This window comes from Anguilla anguilla, chromosome 4 (genome assembly GCF_013347855.1).
Source record: "Anguilla anguilla isolate fAngAng1 chromosome 4, fAngAng1.pri, whole genome shotgun sequence".
In the NCBI taxonomy this organism is placed as follows: Eukaryota; Metazoa; Chordata; class Actinopteri; order Anguilliformes; family Anguillidae; genus Anguilla; species Anguilla anguilla.
Genome location: NC_049204.1, coordinates 5,432,830 through 5,454,296, shown reverse-complemented (window position 1 = coordinate 5,454,296; position 21,467 = coordinate 5,432,830). Strand labels below are relative to the sequence as shown.

The 21,467-nt window shown below is 48.2% G+C and overlaps 1 protein-coding gene across 1 annotated transcript in view; it reads left to right on the top strand.

Moving 5' to 3' along the window:
• stk11 (serine/threonine kinase 11) overlaps positions 1 to 21,215 on the top strand; it is a 47,588-nt gene extending 26,373 nt beyond the window's left edge. Inside the window, exons 9-10 of the mRNA XM_035416326.1 lie at positions 7,513 to 7,706; positions 20,953 to 21,215. Of these exons, the coding sequence (XP_035272217.1) occupies positions 7,513 to 7,706; positions 20,953 to 21,161 (403 nt within the window). The 3' untranslated portion in view covers positions 21,162 to 21,215. The remainder of the gene's footprint in view (positions 1 to 7,512; positions 7,707 to 20,952) is intronic.
• The last annotated feature ends 252 nt before the right edge of the window (positions 21,216 to 21,467 follow it).

The window sequence follows — 21,467 nt, the reverse complement described above, 5'->3', positions numbered from 1 at the left end:
ACACACTCTCTCACACACACTCTCTCTCACACACACACACACACACACACACACACACTCACACACACACTCTCACACACACACACACACACACACACACACACACACACACTCTCTCACACACACACACACACACACACACACACACACTCTCTCACACACACACACACACACACACACACACACTCTCTCACACACACACACACACACACACACACACACACACACACACACACACACACACGCGCGGGCTGATACTGCTGCCAGGTGCCGGCCGCTGTTGCCATGGCAACGGATGACTGAAGCGTGTCCGTGTGCCGCCGCCGCCGCGGTGGCGGTGGTGGTGGTGGTGGTTTCGCTTCTGGCTGATGAGTGGGGTGGGGACGGGGGTGGGAGGGGTTGAGGGAGGGCGGGGGGGGGGGGGGGAGAGCGGGGGAGGTAGTGGGTAATCACGCTCTCTCTCTCTCTCTGTCTCTCTGTGGGCGGCTGAACTGCTTCAGATCCTATCTCTCATCTCTTTGTGGAAGCCACCGGAAAAAAAAAAAGAATAAAATGGAATTATGAAAATGAGCACGTACAGTATATACGCGCGCGCGCACAAACGTTTCATTCCCGACCACTTCAGAAGAAGGCTCTATTCATATGAAACGGGCGGTGCGGTGACTGTTAAGGAGGTGGATGACACAGGTTGTTAAACGCATTGTGTGGTTTTGAGAGTTCGTCGTTTTGAACTACCGCGTGTCATATAGGTTTTTTTTGGGGTTTTTTTCTGGAGACCTACCCACGGTGATCATCTGATTTCAGTAGATTTACCGGGTGCTCAGACCTTCGAGCCCTTAAAGGTGTGAGGTCATAAATGTGTGGTTGGAACGTTCTGAACTGAACATTCTAATGCTGATGTCACAATAGCCGCTGGTAACTGGAAGCCGTGGGAGTTCTAGAACCCACAGGACTGGCCAACTCTACTGTACACGTTCTCAGTACAACAGTGCAGCTTTGAATGGCTTCTAACAGTAAGGTGGACCGAGAGAGTGGCAGTTTTGATTTGAATTTGATGTTGGAAGCACTTGCAAAACGGAACGATTCGCCCGCGTGGAAGAAGCCCTGGTCCTGAAGCCGCAGTCGAAGTCGGTTTTTTTTTTCCAGAAACTGGAAATATTCCAAGTTTCGTTTTCGTCGTTTTCCTGTTCGGTCCCGGCCCTTGCTGTACAGCCTCTGGCCTCGCATCTTCCTTTCACAAGGAGGATGCTTCACTGACGCGCCAGCGCTAAGGGGCGAAAATACGAAAATAGAAAGAAGAAAAGGAAAAAAAAAAACAGCTTGCATAAATATTTAAACTAGCAAAAGGGCAGCCGGGTCTTTAAAATTAATTACGCCTCTCTGCGCAAATATTAACATTAAGGGGATTTACAAAGGGAGGAGGCACCACGCTGGAGCTGATGCAGTTTTAATGACGAGCCTCCTGAGGTGGCCCCTTCACGAGCTGTGGCGCTCTCTCTCCCCGAGCCGCTCGTGCTCGATTGCCCTTTACATATTCAAAGCGTACGCAAACCCCCCCCCCCCCCGACGACTCTGCCCAAACACACACCCTTACCTCGCCTCATCAGGTTAGAGGCCTTATTATAAATACATCCTCCGCCTGTTCAGCTGGGGAACGAGGGGTACGACAGGCTGTGTGAATCGGAATGGGTAGCTTGTGGATTTATTTATTTATTTATTTATTTTACCTGCCCCCCCCACTGCTAAACATTACAGTCACGTCCAGTGTTGAAATAGCGGAGAACATCAGTGTCAGGATTACAGACGAGTGGTGTCACCAGGAAGGCAGAGAAGACTCATTGATTATTGACAAGTGTAACGTTGACTGAACAAAAACTACAGTTGGTACTGTAAGCAAAAGTAAACTGCAGTACACTGCTGACTGTTGCATGGCTATACCTAACTCTTACTATCCCTAAAGGGAATAATAAATTCACACAGCCGCATTTTTCCCCTCCTCAAAAATGTGATATTTGGGCATGAGTTATACCATAACTGGCATGAAGATGTTTTTTTAACACCACTTTAAGGAACTTGGATGGTGGGCGATGCTCCTTATACACACACACACACGCAAATACACACACAAATACACACACACACACACATTCACACACGCACACACACACACACATAGTTGCACACACACACAGAGACACACACACTCACAGACTCACGCACGCACACGCGTGATGTCACTGCCCTATTAACTGCATGTGCACCCGCAGGGTTTCCTGCTGTTGTTAAGGAGACGTGCTGCAGGGGCATCCGTGAAGACGGCTGCTGCAAAGAATAGCACGAGAAACACCCGCCCCCCCTTCCTCCGCCCCCCCCCCAAACGCGCTCCCACGCGCTCCCCGCCACGGAGCACACGGAGCTGACCCTCCGGCCCCTCTGCGCCGCCGCCGCCGCCGTCACGATCTCCTCCTCCTCCTCGCACACGACTCGCACCCGGGGCTAAAGGCCAAAGTGCCGCCACACACCCCCTGCACTACTGGTGTTACCTCAGCCCAGGGAGAGAGGGAGCCACACACCCCCTGCACTACTGGTGTTACCTCAGCCCAGGGAGAGAGGGAGCCACACACCCCCTGCACTACTGGTGTTACCTCAGCCCAGGGAGAGAGGGAGCCACACACCCCCTGCACTACTGGTGTTACCTCAGCCCAGGGAGAGAGGGAGCCACACACCCCCTGCACTACTGGTGTTACCTCAGCCCAGGGAGAGAGGGAGCCACACACCCCCTGCACTACTGGTGTTACCTCAGCCCAGGGAGAGAGGGAGCCACACACCCCCTGCACTACTGGTGTTACCTCAGCCCAGGGAGAGAGGGAGCCACACACCCCCTGCACTACTGGTGTTACCTCAGCCCAGGGAGAGAGGGAGCCACACACCCCCTGCACTACTGGTGTTACCTCAGCCCAGGGAGAGAGGGAGCCACACACCCCCTGCACTACTGGTGTTACCTCAGCCCAGGGAGAGAGGGAGCCACACACCCCCTGCACTACTGGTGTTACCTCAGCCCAGGGAGAGAGGGAGCCACACACCCCCTGCACTACTGGTGTTACCTCAGCCCAGGGAGAGAGGGAGCCACACACCCCCTGCACTACTGGTGTTACCTCAGCCCAGGGAGAGAGGGAGCCACACACCCCCTGCACTACTGGTGTTACCTCAGCCCAGGGAGAGAGGGAGCCACACACCCCCTGCACTACTGGTGTTACCTCAGCCCAGGGAGAGAGGGAGCCACACACCCCCTGCACTACTGGTGTTACCTCAGCCCAGGGAGAGAGGGAGCCACACACCCCCTGCACTACTGGTGTTACCTCAGCCCAGGGAGGGGGGAGAGGGAGAGAGGGGAGAGGGAGGGAGAGAGAGAGGGAGAGAATGAGGGAGAGAGGGGGGGGGGGAGAGACAGGGGGAAAGAGGGAGAGAGGTAGAGAGGTGGAGGGAGAGAGAGAGGGAGAGGGGGAGAGAGAGATGGAGGGAGGGAGGGGGAGAGAGAGAGAGGGAGAAAGGCGGGAGAAGTGCGGTCACGTGACACAAATAGGAGGTATAGGATGATCTTTCTGGAGATAAGTTTTATTACTGATAAAGTTGAATAGTAATGCCATTTTCCTGAGAAGTGGAAAGTTTACTTCACTGAAAGAATTGTTTTATGCTGTACATTTTTTATAGAAATCTAATTTTATCCTGAAATTGAAAATCTTTGTTCTCAAAAGCATGAAAAAAAGTATTCAATTGTATTTATACTAATTCTTCCAGTATTTACTTGGATGTACTGTGCCAAGTGCACACTATCCAAATGGCCATTACAAACCAACTTATAACTGCATGATTCATGTTCCAACCAAATAATCTTTTCATACAGTAAAATTTCATAAAGGTGCTGTTCAGTGCCCAGTTCAAGGCGCTTCATTTATATCTATTTTTTTTTAAAAGCCTGAAGAAGTATATTACCTACAGTATGTATTTTGTCACTATAGGAGTGTCTGTTGATTTAGCTGATCAGTGAGCGAGCAGAATTGATTTCCTCCCTGAAAACATGAATGCATCATATCTTATTTGACATTTTTTCCGCCTTGCCCCACACCGGAAAGAGATGTATCGATATTGACGATATTGCCCCGCGCGTCAGTTTGTGAGAATATCTTACACGTCAGCATTGGAGACAGTGGGGTTGCATCACTGTCGAATACATCGGTAGTGTGTCTAACAAAGAAAACGTGAGGAAGATTTGAGACTCAAAACAAGCTGCTTTTACAACAATCCTCAACAGTCTGAGGCTTCTGGCTTGCGGGGCCTTAAACCGACATCCCATAATGACGGGATTACAGGGGGTTTGAGTCTCTGTGTGATGTGTAATACAGTCCCGGGGTTGAGTCACGTCAGGGGCCGCGACGCTCAGGTGAAGCCACAGTAAATGGGTGAGCTGAGGTGGAGGAGCGCGAGCTGATTGGATGCCGGGAGACGTCGGCCAGCCCGGTGTGTGTGTTTCGGCAGTCACTCTTACGCACCGCGCTGAGGTGTGAAGGTCCCAGTAGGGTCGCCTTCAAAGTTCCTAAATCCAGCCGTGTGGGATGCCACGTCATCTTTCACAGGTCCTGTTTCGAAAGGTGTGAGATTGATGACGGTGCCGATGCCGAGGGGAAGGGGTACAGTTCGCTTTGGCAAATTCTCATCGGAGTACACGTTCTCTCAGCATCGTTTTATATGCGTTTCTGTACGCAGAATTGTTCTTGTGCCCAGAAAAGACTGTTTAAAAAAAAATAAAATAATGTATGTCATGTTTGGTAGTGAGGTTGAATGTTTTGCACAGCTTTAAAAAGAAAATAAAGGAATTTAAAGAAATGTTCATAGATGACACTTGTTAAACATGCTTTCCCTCAGTGCTATAAAAACTTAACAGCATTACAGTAACGTTGGCCCTGCCGTTAGCTTTTTGCTAAGCCAGTCTGCTCACTGATGAACATCCCCTGCATTACGGGACTGTGGACAAAGCTCTGACCGTGAGGGGGAAAAAGTGTGCCGGGTGTCGTTTTGAGTTTGGGGGTGGGGGCGCAGGGTGACGAGTACAGCCATGATAGTTCTCATATTTAGCTCTGTGCCCAGTTCCTGGACGAGTTAATTCCGTGTGGTGCGATTAAGATGGATGGCAAATGGCCTGTTTAATATTCATGAGCGGGGGGGGTGGGGGCAGGGCTCTGGAGGGAGCCAGCTGTTTTTTCGCCGGGTGCTCGTTAGCGTCCTGGTGCTTTCTGAAACGCGCCCCCCCACCCCCCCACCCCCCCCACCCCCCCCTGCTTCCTCTCCGCGCCCCAGAGGCCCCTGGGAGACGCCCTGAGCCGAAGCGAGCAAGGCGCTCCTCGGCGCACAAGCTCACCTGACCGGCGGCCGCGCCGCTGAGAGAGACCGGCGTGCCCGGCATCGGCGCGCTTCGGTTACGAGCCGCGCTCCCAGAGGCTCCGCTGTCCGTTGTAGTCTTACATTACATTACATTACAGGCATTTAGCAGACGCGCTTATCCAGAGCGACTTACACAACTTTTTACCTGGCATTTTTTACATTGTATCCATTTATACAGCTGGATATATACTGAAGCAATGCAGGTTAAGTACCCTTGCTCAAGGGTACAACGGCAGTGTCCTACCCGGGAATCGAACCTGCGACCTTTCGGTTACAAGCCCTAGTTCCTTACCCACTGTGCTACACTCCGTCCTTACCTGTTTTACATCTCACGTGGTTATGACATGTTCTAGAATCCTCTGTTCCCTGCTTTCTGCTTTAACCAAAAAAAAATTCTTTTTTAATAATGAATTTCATTTTAACGTTACAGTGACGAAGTAATGACGTAGTCCCAAAATAGATACAAACCCCCCCCTTTTTTTTTTAAGAGCGAAAATTTGTTGCTACTACTGCTACTGGTGAATGATAAAGGAAAAATAACGATGTCAAGCAGTCACAGAAATTTCAAGTCTGTTACATATTTATTGTCCCAAAATAGACTCAAATCCCTTTTTTGAGTGGAAAATGTGTTGCTACTGTTGGCTAATGATTTAGAAAAACTAAAGGGATATCAAACATTAACAAAAATTCTACAGTCTGCTACGTGTATGTCTAGTAGGAGCTGTTCATGCTGTTTTTCCATATTCACACGGTGTGGTGCTAGTATGGACATGTTCGCAAGGAAACCCGTATTACAGAGAGATGGGACAGTAACGATGTTTGTTATGCGGTACACACGCTTCCCCCTGCGTTCTTTTGTGGATCTGACAGGACTCTGCCAAAAAAAAAAAAAAAAAACCATCTGAATCCCGTATTCAGGTCCAATTTCATGGATTTGGGCGTGAGGAGGGGGAAGCCGCGTGCCGGTCGCCCCGAGACGCGTCGTTAGCCTTCGTTAGCATTCATTCCGAGCGCCGCTCCCTCTCGCGATTCGTAACGCTCGCCCGCCGTCGCCACGAGATGCCGGATAGCCGCCCGTCGAAAACTAGATGAAAGGAGGAGTGGGTGCGGCGTGGATGGAATCCGATTGGTCCGTATTCCTCTCCCGATCTCTTATCGCCGCACGCGCGCGCGCAAAATGAAAACAGAGAGAAGGGCGAAAGACGAGGGAGATCTAATCTGTGTGATTGCAGGCCGTGTGTTTTCGTGCCTTTTTTTTTTTGCCCGTCGGTGTCATGACGAGCGTCTGAATGTGCACGGGTACTGTAGCTTTGACCGTTCCTACATCACGGGCATTTAGCGGACGCTCTTATCCAGAGCGACTTACACAACTTTTTTTTACATAGCATTTACATTGCATCAATTAATACAGCTGGATATATATACTGAAGCAATGCAGGTTAAGTACCTTGCTCGAGGGTCCTATAGAGAATCGAACCTACGACCTTCAGGTTACCAGACCAACTCCTTACCCATTATAGCGCACTGCCGCGCCAGTGCCTGGCCGGTAGGGTTTTAGATGCGTATGCTCAAATTGACTTTCAAAGTGTAAATACAGAGCAGTGCACACACCTGGATAATCAAGCACAGTGCAGCCTGCAGCACACAGCTAAGGGCAACACACATCAATTTTAGCCAATGAAACAAATCCCTAAGTACAGCAAACTAATGCTAATGTTGCTAGCTGGGCCTGTCATGTATTGCGCTAGCCATTGTTTTTTGTTGCAGTGTTTTAAAAAAACTAGGCGTTAAATTGAAAATTGTAAATATTGGGGGTAAAAAATGCAGATCTTGACTTGTACTGCCAAGAAGGATGGACAGCTGTGGTTGTCCAGGGAAACTGGACTGTTTCCCATGGAGTCAAATGGTGAATCCAGGAGGCTGTTTATTTGGGCTGTGAAATATGGACTGGGATGGGAGCGATTGGGCACATTTAAGGTCACCCGTGGGTACTTTGGGGATTTAAATATTTTTTTTGGATTAAACCCCCGTCCCTCTCTTCCTCCCCTTTTCCCCTTTTGTGGTCCCGTGCAGTTGGGTGCGTAAGAAACACCCCCCCTCCGAGCCCCCCGTCCCCATCCCGCCCAGCCCCGACACCAGAGACCAGTGGCGCAGCATGACGGTGATGCCGTACCTGGAGGACCTGCACGGCTACAACGAGGAGGACGACGATGAGCTCTTCGACGGCGAGGATGACATCATCTACACTCAGGACTTCACAGTGCCAGGTGTGTGTGTGTGTGTGTGTGTGAGTGAGTGTGTGTGCTGGATGCCAGGTGTGTGTGTGTGTGTGCTGGATGCCAGGTGTGTGTGTGGGCTGGGCGCCAGGTGTGTGTGTGTGTGTGCTGGATGCCAGGTGTGTGTGTGGGCTGGACGCCAGGTGTGTGTGTGGGCTGGATGCCAGGTGTGTGTGTGTGTGTGTGTGTGTGTGTGTGTGTGTGTGTGTGTGCTGGATGCCAGGTGTGTGTGTGGGCTGCATGCCAGGTGTGTGTGTGTGTGTGTGTGTGTGTGTGTGTGTTGGATGCCAGGTGTGTGTGTGTATGTGTGTGTGTGGGTGTGTGTGCTGGATGCCAGGTGTGTGCGTGTGTGTGTGTGTGTGTGTGCTGGATGCCAGGTGTGTGTGTGTGTGTGTGTGTGTGCTGGATGCCAGGTGTGTGTGTGTGTGTGCTGGATGCCAGGTGTGTGTGTTGGATGCCAGCTGTGTGTGTGTGTGTGTGTATGTGCTGGATGCCAGGTGTGTGTGTATGTGCTGGATGCCAGGTGTGTGTGTGTGTGCTGGATGCCAGGTGTGTGTGTGTGTGTGTGTGTGTGTGTGTGTGTGTGTGCTGGACGCCAGGTGTGTGTGTGTGTGTGTGTGTGTGTGCTGGATGCCAGGTGTGTGTGTGGCTGTCAGAAATGGAGATGCCTTTAGCCTCTTTGCTGTGGACAGCCAAAATGAGTTTAGGGACTAAATAAAGTCCCAGACTCAGTTGAATGGCCTCTCCGACTGTGCTTGATAACATTCTGAAAGCGTGCTTTCAGAATAAATACACCTCTTTCTGCGAGGGATATTTTTGTTGCTATTCTTTTGTGGAGAGTACATGGCGATCGTGCTATTTTAAGGCTGTTTAGTTGTGACAATTGGAGAGAAGGCAGTCTCAGGCGGTGTTGCGTAAGATTTGAAAGGTGCACATGAAAAAACACTTTTTAACCTGAAGAGAGAAATGTAAAAATAGACACCCCCCCCTAACTGAGTATTCTAGCTATGTGTGTGTACTGGATGTGTTCACTCAATAAAAACTATAATGGAAGAAATGTTTTTTCCTCTAGAGTGTACACTGATTAGCAGTGATGATTATTTGGTCGGTTATAATGGGAACCGTTGGTCTGAAGGTGATGAGCCAGGTTTAATTTCAGAGAGGCGATGTGCGCCGCCTCTCTCCGTCTCTGCTGCTTCGAATTTCTCCGCCACACGTTTGGATGGCTGTTCTATCTGGACTCTTACCTCATGCGGTGGTGACTCATGGACCCAGGGTAAAATGGTAAACGGGCTGCATTTATATAGCGCTTTTATCCAAAGCGCTTTACAATTGATGCCTCGCGTTCGCCAGAGCAATTAGGGAGTTAGGTGTCTTGCTCAGGGACACTTCGACACGCCCAGGGCAGGGGGATCGAACCGGCAACCCTCCGACTGCCAGACGACCGCTCTTACCTTCTGAGCTACGTCACCCCTAATGGGAACATGCTCCCAGGCCCTGCGTTGTGTCTGCGTGGGGGTCCTTTTCCTGAAAGTCAGAAAGCCCCCCCTGTGGCCGTGGGTCTCTGGCCGAATTCGCCGCTCTTTATCCCGAGATAAAGATGTTGCCGACGACGGTGAGCTTTGCCAGATTGAACTGCGGTGGATTTTGATTGGCAGAGCCCTTGTCGGGTCGTGGGTAAGAGCGGTGTCGTACTGCGGTCATACTGGACTCTGTGTGATGGACTCCCGCCTTACAGAATCAGAAATTACTTTGTTAGTAGCAGTGTGGGCCGGTCCAGACTTTCTGGCTCGCTGATGTTGCTCACGGTAACGTGTAACCCCTCCCCGTTAGGAAGTGTTTGCAGCAGCCCCTGCTTTTTTAGCGAGGCCCTATCTCCCGGTATGTGCCACAGCTTATGAGTCTAATTAATCATCACAGGCCTTAAAGCAATGATGTGCAATATTTCAGCCACTATTGAGATGTCAGGGCAAAAAAAAAAAAAAGAAAAAAGATGCTGAATTATGCTGTAATTCAAAGAGATAACCGAACAGCAGTTCATTACTACTGCTAGTCGTTTCTATGAATAGCCTCGGTCATTGAAAATGGAACCAGACCTATGAAACTGGGAAAGTTTTGGAACCAATCTTCTTCCTTGTCCAAGTTTTGTGTCGTGCTCGAACGGAAACTTCGTGTTAGTGTAGGTAACCTGGCAACGTGGCCGTTGGAAGTGACCCTTGGCAACGATGAAAATGAGCCTGTGTGGTGGTTTTTCCGTTTTGGAGTGTCTTTTGTGCGTGTGTGTTTGTTAACGTCTGTGAGTATAAACGGGATTTAACACGTTTGAAGAAAATGGCATAATTAAAATGTCTACGGCCTCCTGGTGCCTCTGTATGGTAATGAAATGGCACATTAGTACATTGCCTGGTGAGGGGTTCTTGATTTTTTTGGGTACAGTACGTGCTTAGATGGATCGCAGCGTCAAGCTATTTTCACGATTCTGTTGGAAATTTCCCATTTTGACCGATTTAGACTGATTTGCATGCAAAGTTTGATTAACTGCTGTAATGCTTGGTGGAGGCACGATTAGACTGACATAATCCTGTAACTTGACACTGAATTGCTCATTTTATAGTTTGATACTTATTTATGATTGTAGCTTGGGTTGATCAGATGACCTTTAAAAAAATTTTTTTTTTAAATTTTGAAGTCTGGAATCAGAATAAGTCCCTCCATTTCAGGTGTCCGTCAGTGATACATCCTCTGCACTTGGAGCCTGTTTCCATTACCTGTCGCTCTGTGAGCCTTCAGAGAGAACAGGAGAGCAGGGGATCAGGCTGGCTGTGATTGCGTTGGTCCGTGGGCCAGTGAGTCACTCACCCCTCTGGAAGTAATAAAAACACAACTCCTGCTTCTTTGTGGAGTGGAGACAGAAAGTTGGCGCTTTGAGGAGGTGGGGGGGGGGAGTGAGACGGGCTTCGGTGCTTTCCGAGGGCAGCGTCACGGTAACCGGGGTTAATAATCAACGCTTCATTAACCGGCTGCTTCCGCCATGTTGGCGGTGGGCAAGTGGGCGTGAAGTAATCAGCTAAGGGCGTTGAGAAATAAGTACGGATCGTTTTCCCGGTATGAAGGCGATTCTGTTCTCGAGGAGACTGCGAAAGCTGGCGGTGGTCGCCGTGGCTGTCCGAGCGTGATGACCTCTGACCTCTGTTTTACTCCGGACGGGTTTGGGCTTCAGAATCTCGGGTGTGTCCCATGTGACCTCCGGGGGGCGCTGTGTGTTGTTGGCCTCAGATGGGAAATGGCGGCGTTGAGTCCTCCTTGGTTGACATGGTATGTGAATATCTGGCGTCAGCTTTGTAGTATTCTGTCAGGGCTTAAAAAAAAATATAATAAAATGAAAAATTTTCATTTAGACCTTGGCCTTTTTTCCGGCATATGGAGCTTGAAGTGGACAATATGTCGCGTTTGGCAGCGTTGCGTTTCGACGAGGTGCGGGTGCGACTGCAGCCGCTATATATAGACAGCCGTATCTGGCCCGTCTGAGATTTCAGGCCAAACTGTGAAATTTCACGGAGAAGCTGTGAGAACTGGAAGAAAAAAAAACACAGTGTGAATGAAATGATTCTTTAGAGCACAAAAGGTTGCGGCGTGTTATTTAAATTATGAGGCGCAGAATCGCATTTTCACGGATGTGGGACTTCGCGGGGTTTTTTTTGTCCAGCGTTCGCTGATGTTGTGTTGTAGATGTTTGGAGTTTGTTGTGTGTTACAGACAGAGCAGTTCGGGAGTGTCATGCCAGTGGTCTTCTAAAAGTGCTTAGTTGCCATACGAGAATGGGATTCAATAATGTATGTAGCACAATTTTAGCAGTAGCTTTTTTCCAAACTGGTTAGCATGCGGAGACTGTAAATTCCACAGGGTTCCCACATGTCCTGGAAAACCTGGAATTTTCTGTTGCAGTCATAAAACGTAATGGAAAATGACAATGTAATGTGTAGTGTAACATTATTGGCCAAAACTACGTGTCCCCTTGCTATCCCCCTCCGCCATGTAATTAATACATAGCTCCCCCTTCCATGATTCTGTTGTCTCAGCCACCCCCCCCCCCCACCCCCACCTCCCCCCAACATCAAATGTCCTGGAATGGCCTGTTGGAAAACATAATGCATGACGCCTAGAAGGGTGGGGAACACCCCTGATTCAAATTTAGGAAAAGTACGTGAAAAATAACTTGCACACAATTAGCAATGCTTTTGCATACATCTGTGGTTTCTCATTATTGGATGTGGCTGTAGATGACAGTGACATATAGGCTACGTGTATAGAATGGCTAAATATGTTCACTTGATTCGTGTTCTGCAGCACTAGCAGCTGATTGGGGCAGAGATACCTGGCGGTGTCTTACAGCTTGCACATCGTATAATTAACCATTTTTGATTCCACCCCCTAATCACCCCCTGCATCTGATTGGCTGCACAATGGGATGGGTTCCTACCCACACCTATTCCCCAAAAATAGAACCTGGTTAATTTAATCAAGGATTTAATACGCAAAATAACCCAGAACAGTACTGCTACTTGTTAAGTTGTGTAATGGGAGGAAGAAAAAAAACTTGCAGAGGGAAAGAACTTCAGTTTGGTGAAAACGGCCATCGATTCTCCATCTTCTGTCGCTTTCCCCCTAACGATTCAGCGAATCGTGTTTCAGAGTGACGTAGGCTGGATGCTGCGAAACGCCAGTCTAAAGCCGGGCACCCACCGCACGCGTATCGGCCGCGAGCGCACTACGCGCGTATTACGCGCGTAACTGAAGCGTAGTTGAAGTACTGTTATTACAACGGCAGCGGGCGACGTCGTCTCCACCAGATGCGAACGCGTCGCGTACCGGCTGCGAAGCTCGCGCGACACAAGCGAACTGAAGCGTAGTTTTTCGCTTCTGTTCTATTTTTTCGGCTTGTCGCGCGTCACGTTGGCCTGTTTATACACAGAAATATGCTCTAAAATGCTAGGTATACATGTTCTGATTTATATTTCATTCTTATATTACTGGGGGTGTGTCCCTAGTTACCTCCCAGATATTTTTTAAGCAGCTAAAAAAAATACAAGCCTTTTCGTTTTGTAAAAATAAATAAATAACTGGAACCTGGGGGAAAGGCAAACTTAGTTTCGCTGTCTTATTTTGCGGAGGGGGTGGGGTAAATTTGAAAATACACCACAGAAAGACGTAGGCTATTGAGTGACGTAGAAGGGAATGCACCGAGCAGCGGTTTGTTAGCTCGAGTATTGGAAGATAGTTTTTAACCAACCATTGCTCAGCCTATTTGACTTCTCCGATGTCTTCGTTCGCCGTGCTTTCAAAAAGGGCTTGTTAATAAAAATCAGATAATCCACAGAGCTTTAAAAAAATCAGATTATTTAGTGGTCTTGCCGATGAAAATGCACCTATTTTATAAATGAAGTTGTAAGCAAGCCTTTATTGCACTTGTACTTCAAAGCTTCCGGTGTTCATGGCGTTGTGGTGTTCATATCCCTTCAAGATTAAAACTGTTACTGACTTTTTCATGATTAGCTGATTTTACTAAATCTGATCCTATAAATGTTTTGACGTGAATGGCAAGACAACACGGGAATTCCCAATGGTTGATTACGGATTATTTATTATTATTATGATCATTACATATTCTTCATGAAATTGGCACGCTTGTTAACCAAGCAAATAAATTAATACAGTTTGAGATTGATTGTTATGCAGGCTACGTTGCGATTTAAGTTTATGGTACTTCTTGAAAGCGTTTACTTTCTCACGTAGGCTATTTACGAGTTAACGAAATATTACCAAATTAACAAACTGAAAAAGGTCTCTCACCAAAGTATTCACTTAACCCATAATCAACAGTCGTGAACAAACGTGAAATGCACGATGTAAAAGCCCACTGCAGACTGCGAGAGCTACTAGGAATATATAGCTTTTACGCAAGCCTTTGCGCGACACAAACGGAACCAGTGGAGACACCCTACGCGTCGCGCCGTGCTGCTTCGCCCTGCTGTTTACGCGACGCATACGCGACGCGTGCGGTGGGTGCCCGGCGTAACACCACGCAAGCTGAACGTATGTGAAGGGCGAGGGCCAGTAGGGGGTGCATTGAGCTCAGGGTTGAGGGGTGAAGGGAGCTACTGTATGTGTGCAGTGCCGGTTGGTCACAGACCCCATGGAGATCACCAAAAATTCTAATCCAAAAGCTTGGAGTTCAGTGTAATGCTATTGGCCAAAACTACAGGTTCCCTTGCAATCCCCCCCCCCCCCCCCCCCCCATCTAATTAATCCTCAGCACCCCCCTCCACGATTCTCAGCCACTCACCCCCAGCATAAAATATCCTGGAACGGTCTGTTGTGAAACATGATGCATGACGTCTAGAAAGGTCGATTCAAACCCTCGATTCAAATGTATGAAAATTATGCAAAATAACCTGCGCGCAATTAGCAATGCTGATGCGCACTTCAATTTCCCAAAGCATGGAGATCAGTAGCTTCCGTATTAGCCTGTCCTCTCTGATTACTGATGTGGGGTGGAGGGAGATGGCGATTTCACTTGGACATGCATGTCTGTTCCAAAGCAGATACAAGTCAGCTTGTGGCTATACAGCGTTCATGGAGCTATGAGAATGATAAAGTAAAACTGTATAACCGACATGCTGTATAGTTTGCGTGTACCTCGCTGTAGCGGGCCTATTGCCAAGGAACCGTTTGCTCATTTGTTTATTTTTGGCACGGGAGGGATGTTTAAAAGTAAAAGCTGGCCGTCGTTCTCGCGCAGTTTGCCTGCGTAAGCCTTCCTGCTTTCCAAGCCGACGGTGATCTGTGAGAGATACGGCCACAGATTTAGCCCCCTGTGTTTGACCGGTCGTCCGAGGTTATCCTCCCAGATCGCTCTGACCTTCTCTTGTGGTTTTGCGATCGTTCTAAATCGTTCTCCGTTACCCTGTGATTTTTACTCCAGTCATCTGGCTGCTGCTGCTGAAAAAATCTTGCTGCTTAATGCGAAGGATTAGTTCTCAAATGCTTTTATTGGAAGGAATTAAAAGTCATTTCTGCCTTTGTGCAATTTGTTACGGTAGGAGAAGGTAATTCAGATCCTCTGATTTAAAAAGAATGAAGTTTATTTTTAAAACACCCCCCCCCCCCCCCGTTCTAGGGAGAATGGTGTATGATTTAAGGCCCAGCTTTTTTTTTATTTTTTTTTTAAAATCTGCATAACCCTTCAGACCTTCGCTCCTGGCGAGCCCTACGGTGAATTTCTTGGTGAAATCAGACGCCCGTCTTCACGCACGCACAGAAATAACTTATTCTGCCGCAGTTCTGCAAGTGGAAATTGTGCACGGATCATCACATAAAGTTTAAAACCATTAAAAATTGAATAATCGCTTTAAGGCAGTAGGTTAATGGACTTTTTTTCTGATGAGCAAAAATATGTTCAGTTTCTAGTTTTGAACGTCTGTAGTGAATTCCTAATTCTGTGTTTTGAGAGTATGATGAAAGAGCACCCCCCTTTTTATACTATGCTTGTACTGATTTGTGAAAGCCCTTTTTTGTGTCTGAGGCTGCGTGTCACGTTAATTATACGACGGGAAAGTTTGGAGACTGTAATTCCCTTTTCATCTCCTCGGTCCCAGCGTACCCCGCCACCGCAGTTGTTTTATTCAGCGATTTTTGTCTGTTTGCGCAGCGCGTCGCGTGTAGCCAATTAATCAAAGTTAAGCTTGTTTACCGGAATCCAGTTCACGCGCGGAGGAAATTGAATTCCCCCCCGCCCCCCCCTTTTTGCTTTTGTGTTTTGGAAGAGGAAGCGGGAAAAAAGGGGATGATTTATGTTCGATAATCTCTTCAACGGCTTCCTCGTTGGGACAGCTCGCTGATCTATCGGGGGGGGGGGGGGGGGGCGGTTTGTGGGAATAGTGATTCTAACTTTTAATTGTTTTCTTTCATTTTTTTCCCCTGTTGTGAGAGCAATGTAATGTTCGTTTATCCAGCTCGCTGTTGAAACACCATGTGACTTTCTCTCTCTCTCTCCCTCTCCCTCCCTCTCCTTGAGAGCAGAGAAAAAGCGTCTTTTGAAAAAAATGGCCTTGGTTTTCTGTGCAGAGTTCTGGAAAAGACCACTGCTTTAAAACTCTGGCTCAGCTCCACAGAAAGGGATGTCATGTCTTCTTCTGGTGATCCCCGGATCATAATCATTTTATGTGGTGGGGAATCAATATACACGCTCAGGTAATGCACCTGGAGTGACTGTAGCCTAGCGCCTCATCTGACGAGGGAAACACTGCAGAAAAGTACAAAATAAAAACACCGGGAGTCCCAGGTTCGACGACCCGGGGTATGATTTTTTTTTTAAATAAAAATTTTGACTCGACAGTGCACTTTGCAAACAGTGCGAAAATGATCTTTACTTCAGTGGCTAAGGGGGGCAGGCCTGAGGCAATTATTTGGAGATGGGCTGAAGGGGGCCAGAGGCTAATTAAGCACAGTACATAAACTCCCCCCTCCCTCTCGTGCTGTACTCCCTCCCCCCTGTCCATTACCCACAATCCCCTCGTTTTTTTGTGCATAGAACACTCAAGAGATCTAAAAATACCAAAGGGCTTTTGTTTGGAGCGGAGGTGTGTGTGTGTGTGTCTGTGTGTCTGTGTGTCTGTGTCTGTGTCTGTGTGTCTGTGTCTGTGTGTGTCTGTGTCTGTGTGTGTCTGTGTGTCTGTGTCTGTGTGTGTCTGTGTGTGTCTGTGTCTGTGTCTGTGTCTGTGTCTGTGTCTGTGTCTGTGTCTGTGTCCTGTTCGGTTAATTGAAGGCCATGGCCCACTCCCAGTGACAATGCAGTCATCCCACTCATCAGACTCCCGTGGGTTGTCATTCTAAGATTGTTGAGATGAACCTGGAATGGTGTTTTTTTTTTTTTTTTTTTTTAAATGTGGTTTTATTAGAATTTTTTCTACCCCATGGTTTGTGACCTGGTATTGATCCTTTGTGTTTGTCTTGCCCACACAGCACCTCTGTTTCCACAATTTCCTAAATCAATTTTTTTTTCTTTTTTCAACCGTCTCTCTCTGTCTCTCTCGCTCTCTCTCTCTAAAGCACTTGAAATTACCGATTAGAAAGTGGAGTGTTTAAGTTGCCGTGGCAACAGTGTGACTCATCTTGCCGCAGTCAGTTTGGTCACACTTCCACTGTATATTACTTTCCTGCTGTACCCCCCCCCCCCCTTCTCTCTCAGTCTGATTACCACCCCCCAATTCACCTTTATGATGGTGTCACCGGAAATCGGTCAGTCCCCCTTTTCTACCAGAAAGGGGGGGGGGGGGGGGGGGGGGGGGGGTTTACTCATAGGGGAGTTTGGGAATAAGCTCTGCTGTGTTTGTTAATGATCTCTGGTGTGTTTGGGAATATGCACTAGTGTTTTTGCCAATAAGCTCAGGTGTGTTGGGGAATAAGTGCTGGCGTGTTTGGAAATGAGCGCTGTGTGTGTTTGGTGATGAGCACTGGTGTGTTTGGGAATAAGTTCTGGTGTGTTTGGCATTAAGCGCAGGGTGTGGAGGAGGGGGTGGATGGAGACTGAGGTGTGGTTTCGGAGCCCTGGTGGGCTGTTTTGGGGAAAAGCTGTGATGGGTAACGCCAGCACTGATGATGCTCGGTGAACGGAGTGATCCGCTTGGCGTGTCAAGCGTTTCGTTTTAGGCCGAGCTCAGCTGATTCTGAAGTCCTCCATGATTCGCTTGGAGCAGTCGATATTAGACTTCTTTATTGTCTTCCTTTTTGAAATGGCTCGATAACCGAAGGGGGTTTTAGGAAAACGTGCAACGGCTGTTTATCCAAGGCTTTGAACTCCGCTTTCTTAACCGGAAAGCCGAGCTCCGAAGTGAGGTCCTACAGATTAGCTGATGTTACAGTAGCCACCTGTGTGATGTCACTCTAAATTTAGCTTCCATTGCTTCCACTTTCAAGTTATATATATATATATATATATATATATATATATATATATATACACACACACACATATATATATACACACACACATTCACACACACACACACACACATATATATGTATACACATTCACACACACATATATACACACACACACATATATACACACACACACATATATACACACACACACATTACGGACAATAGATTTCTGACGTCAGGATTTGTGTGATTACATTATTATTATTGCGTGAATGGTTATGTCATCGTTCTGGTGGCTTCACCGTAGATGGTGTATTGGAGGTATGCCAGCATTGTGATTTCTATCCATTCCACCACTCTGCAAAGAGGGGAAAAAGAAAAATAAGACGGGTAATTAGATGAGCAGGGAAGCGTTGTGCGTCTTTTCTCCGAGGTAATGGTGCCACACGCACTAATTGATCCGCTGCGTAGGAAGGGCTCTTCCAGTAAGTACTGGTTGGGTTTTCTGGAGAGCAATCAGATGTGGGGGTGGTTTGAATGGCGTTTTCCATTCGTTTTTTTTAAACAGTCTCCTTCCCCTTACTCTTGGTGTTCTTTCACTCTGTGAAATGGCTTTTAAAGCAGGTAAACTGAGTTTCCTTTGTGGAAGAGGAAGGTGTGTGTGTGTGTGTGTGTGTGTGTGTGTGTGTGTGTGTGTGTGTGTGTGTGTGTGTGTGTGTGTGTGTGTGTGTGTGTGTGTGTGTGTGTGTGTGTGTGTGTGTGTGTGTGTGTGTGTGTGTGTGTGTGTGCGTGCGTGCGTGCGTGCGTGCGTGCGTGCGTGCGTGCGTGCGTGCGTGCGTGCGTGCGTGCGTGCGTGCGTGCGTGCGTGCGTGCGTGCGTGCGTGCGTGCGTGCGTGCGTGCGTGCGTGCGTGCGTGCGTGCGTGCGTGCGTGCGTGCGTGCGTGCGTGCGTGCGTGCGTGCGTGCGTGCGTGCGTGCGTGCGTGCGTGCGTGCGTGCGTGCGTGCGTGCGTGCGTGCGTGCGTGCGTGCGTGCGTGCGTGCGTGCGTGCGTGCGTGCGTGCGTGCGTGCGTGCGTGCGTGCGTGCGTGCGTGCGTGCGTGCGTGCGTGCGTGCGTGCGTGCGTGCGTGCGTGCGTGCGTGCGTGCGTGCGTGCGTGCGTGCGTGCGTGCGTGCGTGCGTGCGTGCGTGCGTGCGTGCGTGCGTGCGTGCGTGCGTGCGTGCGTGCGTGCGTGCGTGCGTGCGTGCGTGCGTGCGTGCGTGCGTGCGTGCGTGCGTGCGTGCGTGCGTGCGTGCGTGCGTGCGTGCGTGCGTGCGTGCGTGCGTGCGTGCGTGCGTGCGTGCGTGCGTGCGTGCGTGCGTGCGTGCGTGCGTGCCTTCGTTTTCGCACTTGATAGTGTGCTATGTGTAGTCACCATGATCACACGCTGTATTGTATAATTCTGGTAACCATGGTCACATACGGTACTGGCTTCCTATTGGACCATTCCCTGAGTGGCCTCTTGAATAGCACACCTCTTCACTGTTGAATTAATTATCGGAGCTTTGGGTCAGTTAGTGTGATCTGTGGGCATATGTGTTTTTTGTACAGGTGTTCAGACCAGAATAATGGCCAGTCTGAACAATGAGAAAAACAAGGTTTGGGAAGAATCTATGGATGTTGAGGCAAACATTTTTCCATATATTTTAAGATCCGATTTGTATTGTAAGCTGTATTCTGAAATCGTGCTCTGAAGCCAGACGTTCTGGTCACCAAATCCCCCAGAATGAGATATTTCTTCGACTGCTTTTCAACATTTGCTGACGTTTTTCTGCACCGAATATATTTTTAGCTCCAATCGGCCGGATGCTGGCCTTTGTAATCTTTCAGGTGTTTTGTCATCACCTGTTGATCCTTTTTTTCTTTCGTCTGTTACTGTGAGAGTATCATCTGCAGAATATATGTATATTTAAGTAGTGTTTTTAACTTTGAGTTAAACTTCGAGTATTTATTAATTATAATTTGTTGTTGTTGTCTAATATATATATATATATATATATATATATATATATATATAAAAGTGAGATAATGCAGTCCTCAGTTTTTTGTTTTTTTTTCACCACTGGAGCCGTAGAAAGGGCTTTTGAAAGCTGACCTGTCGTTCCACCTGTATAGGAAAGGTCAACGAGGTTGTCCTGATGTGTCATTCCCTTTCGATGGCGTAGGCGAGGAAGGACGGCTTCGTCATCACCTACACAATGAGGACATTTCTGATTGCCTAGCGTCACATTTGCTCACACCCACGCTCTACTGAAAGATGGAAAATGTCTTATTTTATAGAAAAAATAAAAAAAACATGAATATATAACCACTGAAGACGTCGTCTTGACCTCATTTAACTGTTTTTAAAACCATGGCCTGCGTGTGCAGTGTCTTGTCGTTTTTCTTTCCATTTTAATGCAATGTGAGGTGACCTTGCGTGTTCAGAAAGGTGCCTGATAAATAAAATGTATTGTTATCTTTGATAAACTATTAGTTTTTTTTTCTTTCTGAAATGTAAATAAAACGCCTACTTTTTTCAGAAAAAGAACAGTGAATTGTACCTTCTGATCTCTGCTGTTGAATCGGTGGAATTCTCCAGTTTTCAGTTCATGAGTGCAAATGAAATATTCAGTGTCATGGAATGTGATAAGCCCGGTGTATTTATTAAATACTTGTTTGGTATCACGGTTTTTTAAATATGTTTTTAAAATGTTTATTGTGAACAGTGTAAATGTGAGTGAGAATTTATACCAAACAATTTCCTGAAAAGCAGGAAGTATGTTGTGCGTTCAAGGGTGTCTGAAATGCCTACTTAGTAGGCTTACTTTCCTACTATTGAGTATGTAAGTTAAGTACGCTGTGAGAAAGTTAAGTAAAAAGTGAAATTTTCTCAAAATTTAGTCTACTTGACATCCCCAGATTATATACTTTTTTTCGGGGTTTTGCTGAGTGTAGGCGGTGCCATCTTTGGGTGCTATAAATCAGAGAAGGGGGGGCTTTTTCCTACAAACATGGGACGTCTTGCGACACTTCCGTAGTACCATTGGGAAAATAGTATGGACAGTAATAATTTTTTGGCATATACTGCGAAATATCATCACGTACAAAATAATGCGCACTAAAAGCCATAGGCGTTATGTTCAGTGTGCGGTGCATATTTTGTGCACGCAGTAGTTTGGAAAAGCCGTTTGCAGAAGCGGCCTGGGGTTGTGTTTTGCGTTGGGGTTGAGCTCCGGAGAGCCTGAACCGTCTGTTGTGTGTCGTGTGACCCTCCAGGGCAGGTCCCGGAGGAGGAGGCGGAGCAGAACGGGCAGAGCCAGAGCCAGAGCCGGGGCGCGCCCAAGCCCGTGTGTGTCAACGGCACGGAGGCGGGCCTGCTGCAGTCCAAGGCGGAGCGGCGGTCCAGCTCCTCCTCCAACCCCTCCCGGAAGGGCGTGTCCACCACCAGCAAGATCCGCAAACTCTCCACCTGCAAGCAGCAGTGACCCCGCCCCCCCCCCTCCCCCCACCGCTCCCCACGGTCCCGAGCCCAGCTGACACACTGTACCGGTGAGTACTGGGCCTGGCTGCTAGCTGTTATCGTTAGCCTCTGAACGCACGCTATTACGTGCTAAAAACCGTACGCGAGTGTCCCTGTGCTCTGGTGAGTACGGGCCTGGCTGCTAGCGTTAGCGTTGGCCTCTGAACGCACGCTATTACGTGCTAAAAACCCTACGCGAGTGTCCCTGTGCTCTGGTGAGTACGGGCCTGGCTGTTGGCGTTAGCATTAGCCTCTGAACGCACGCTATTAC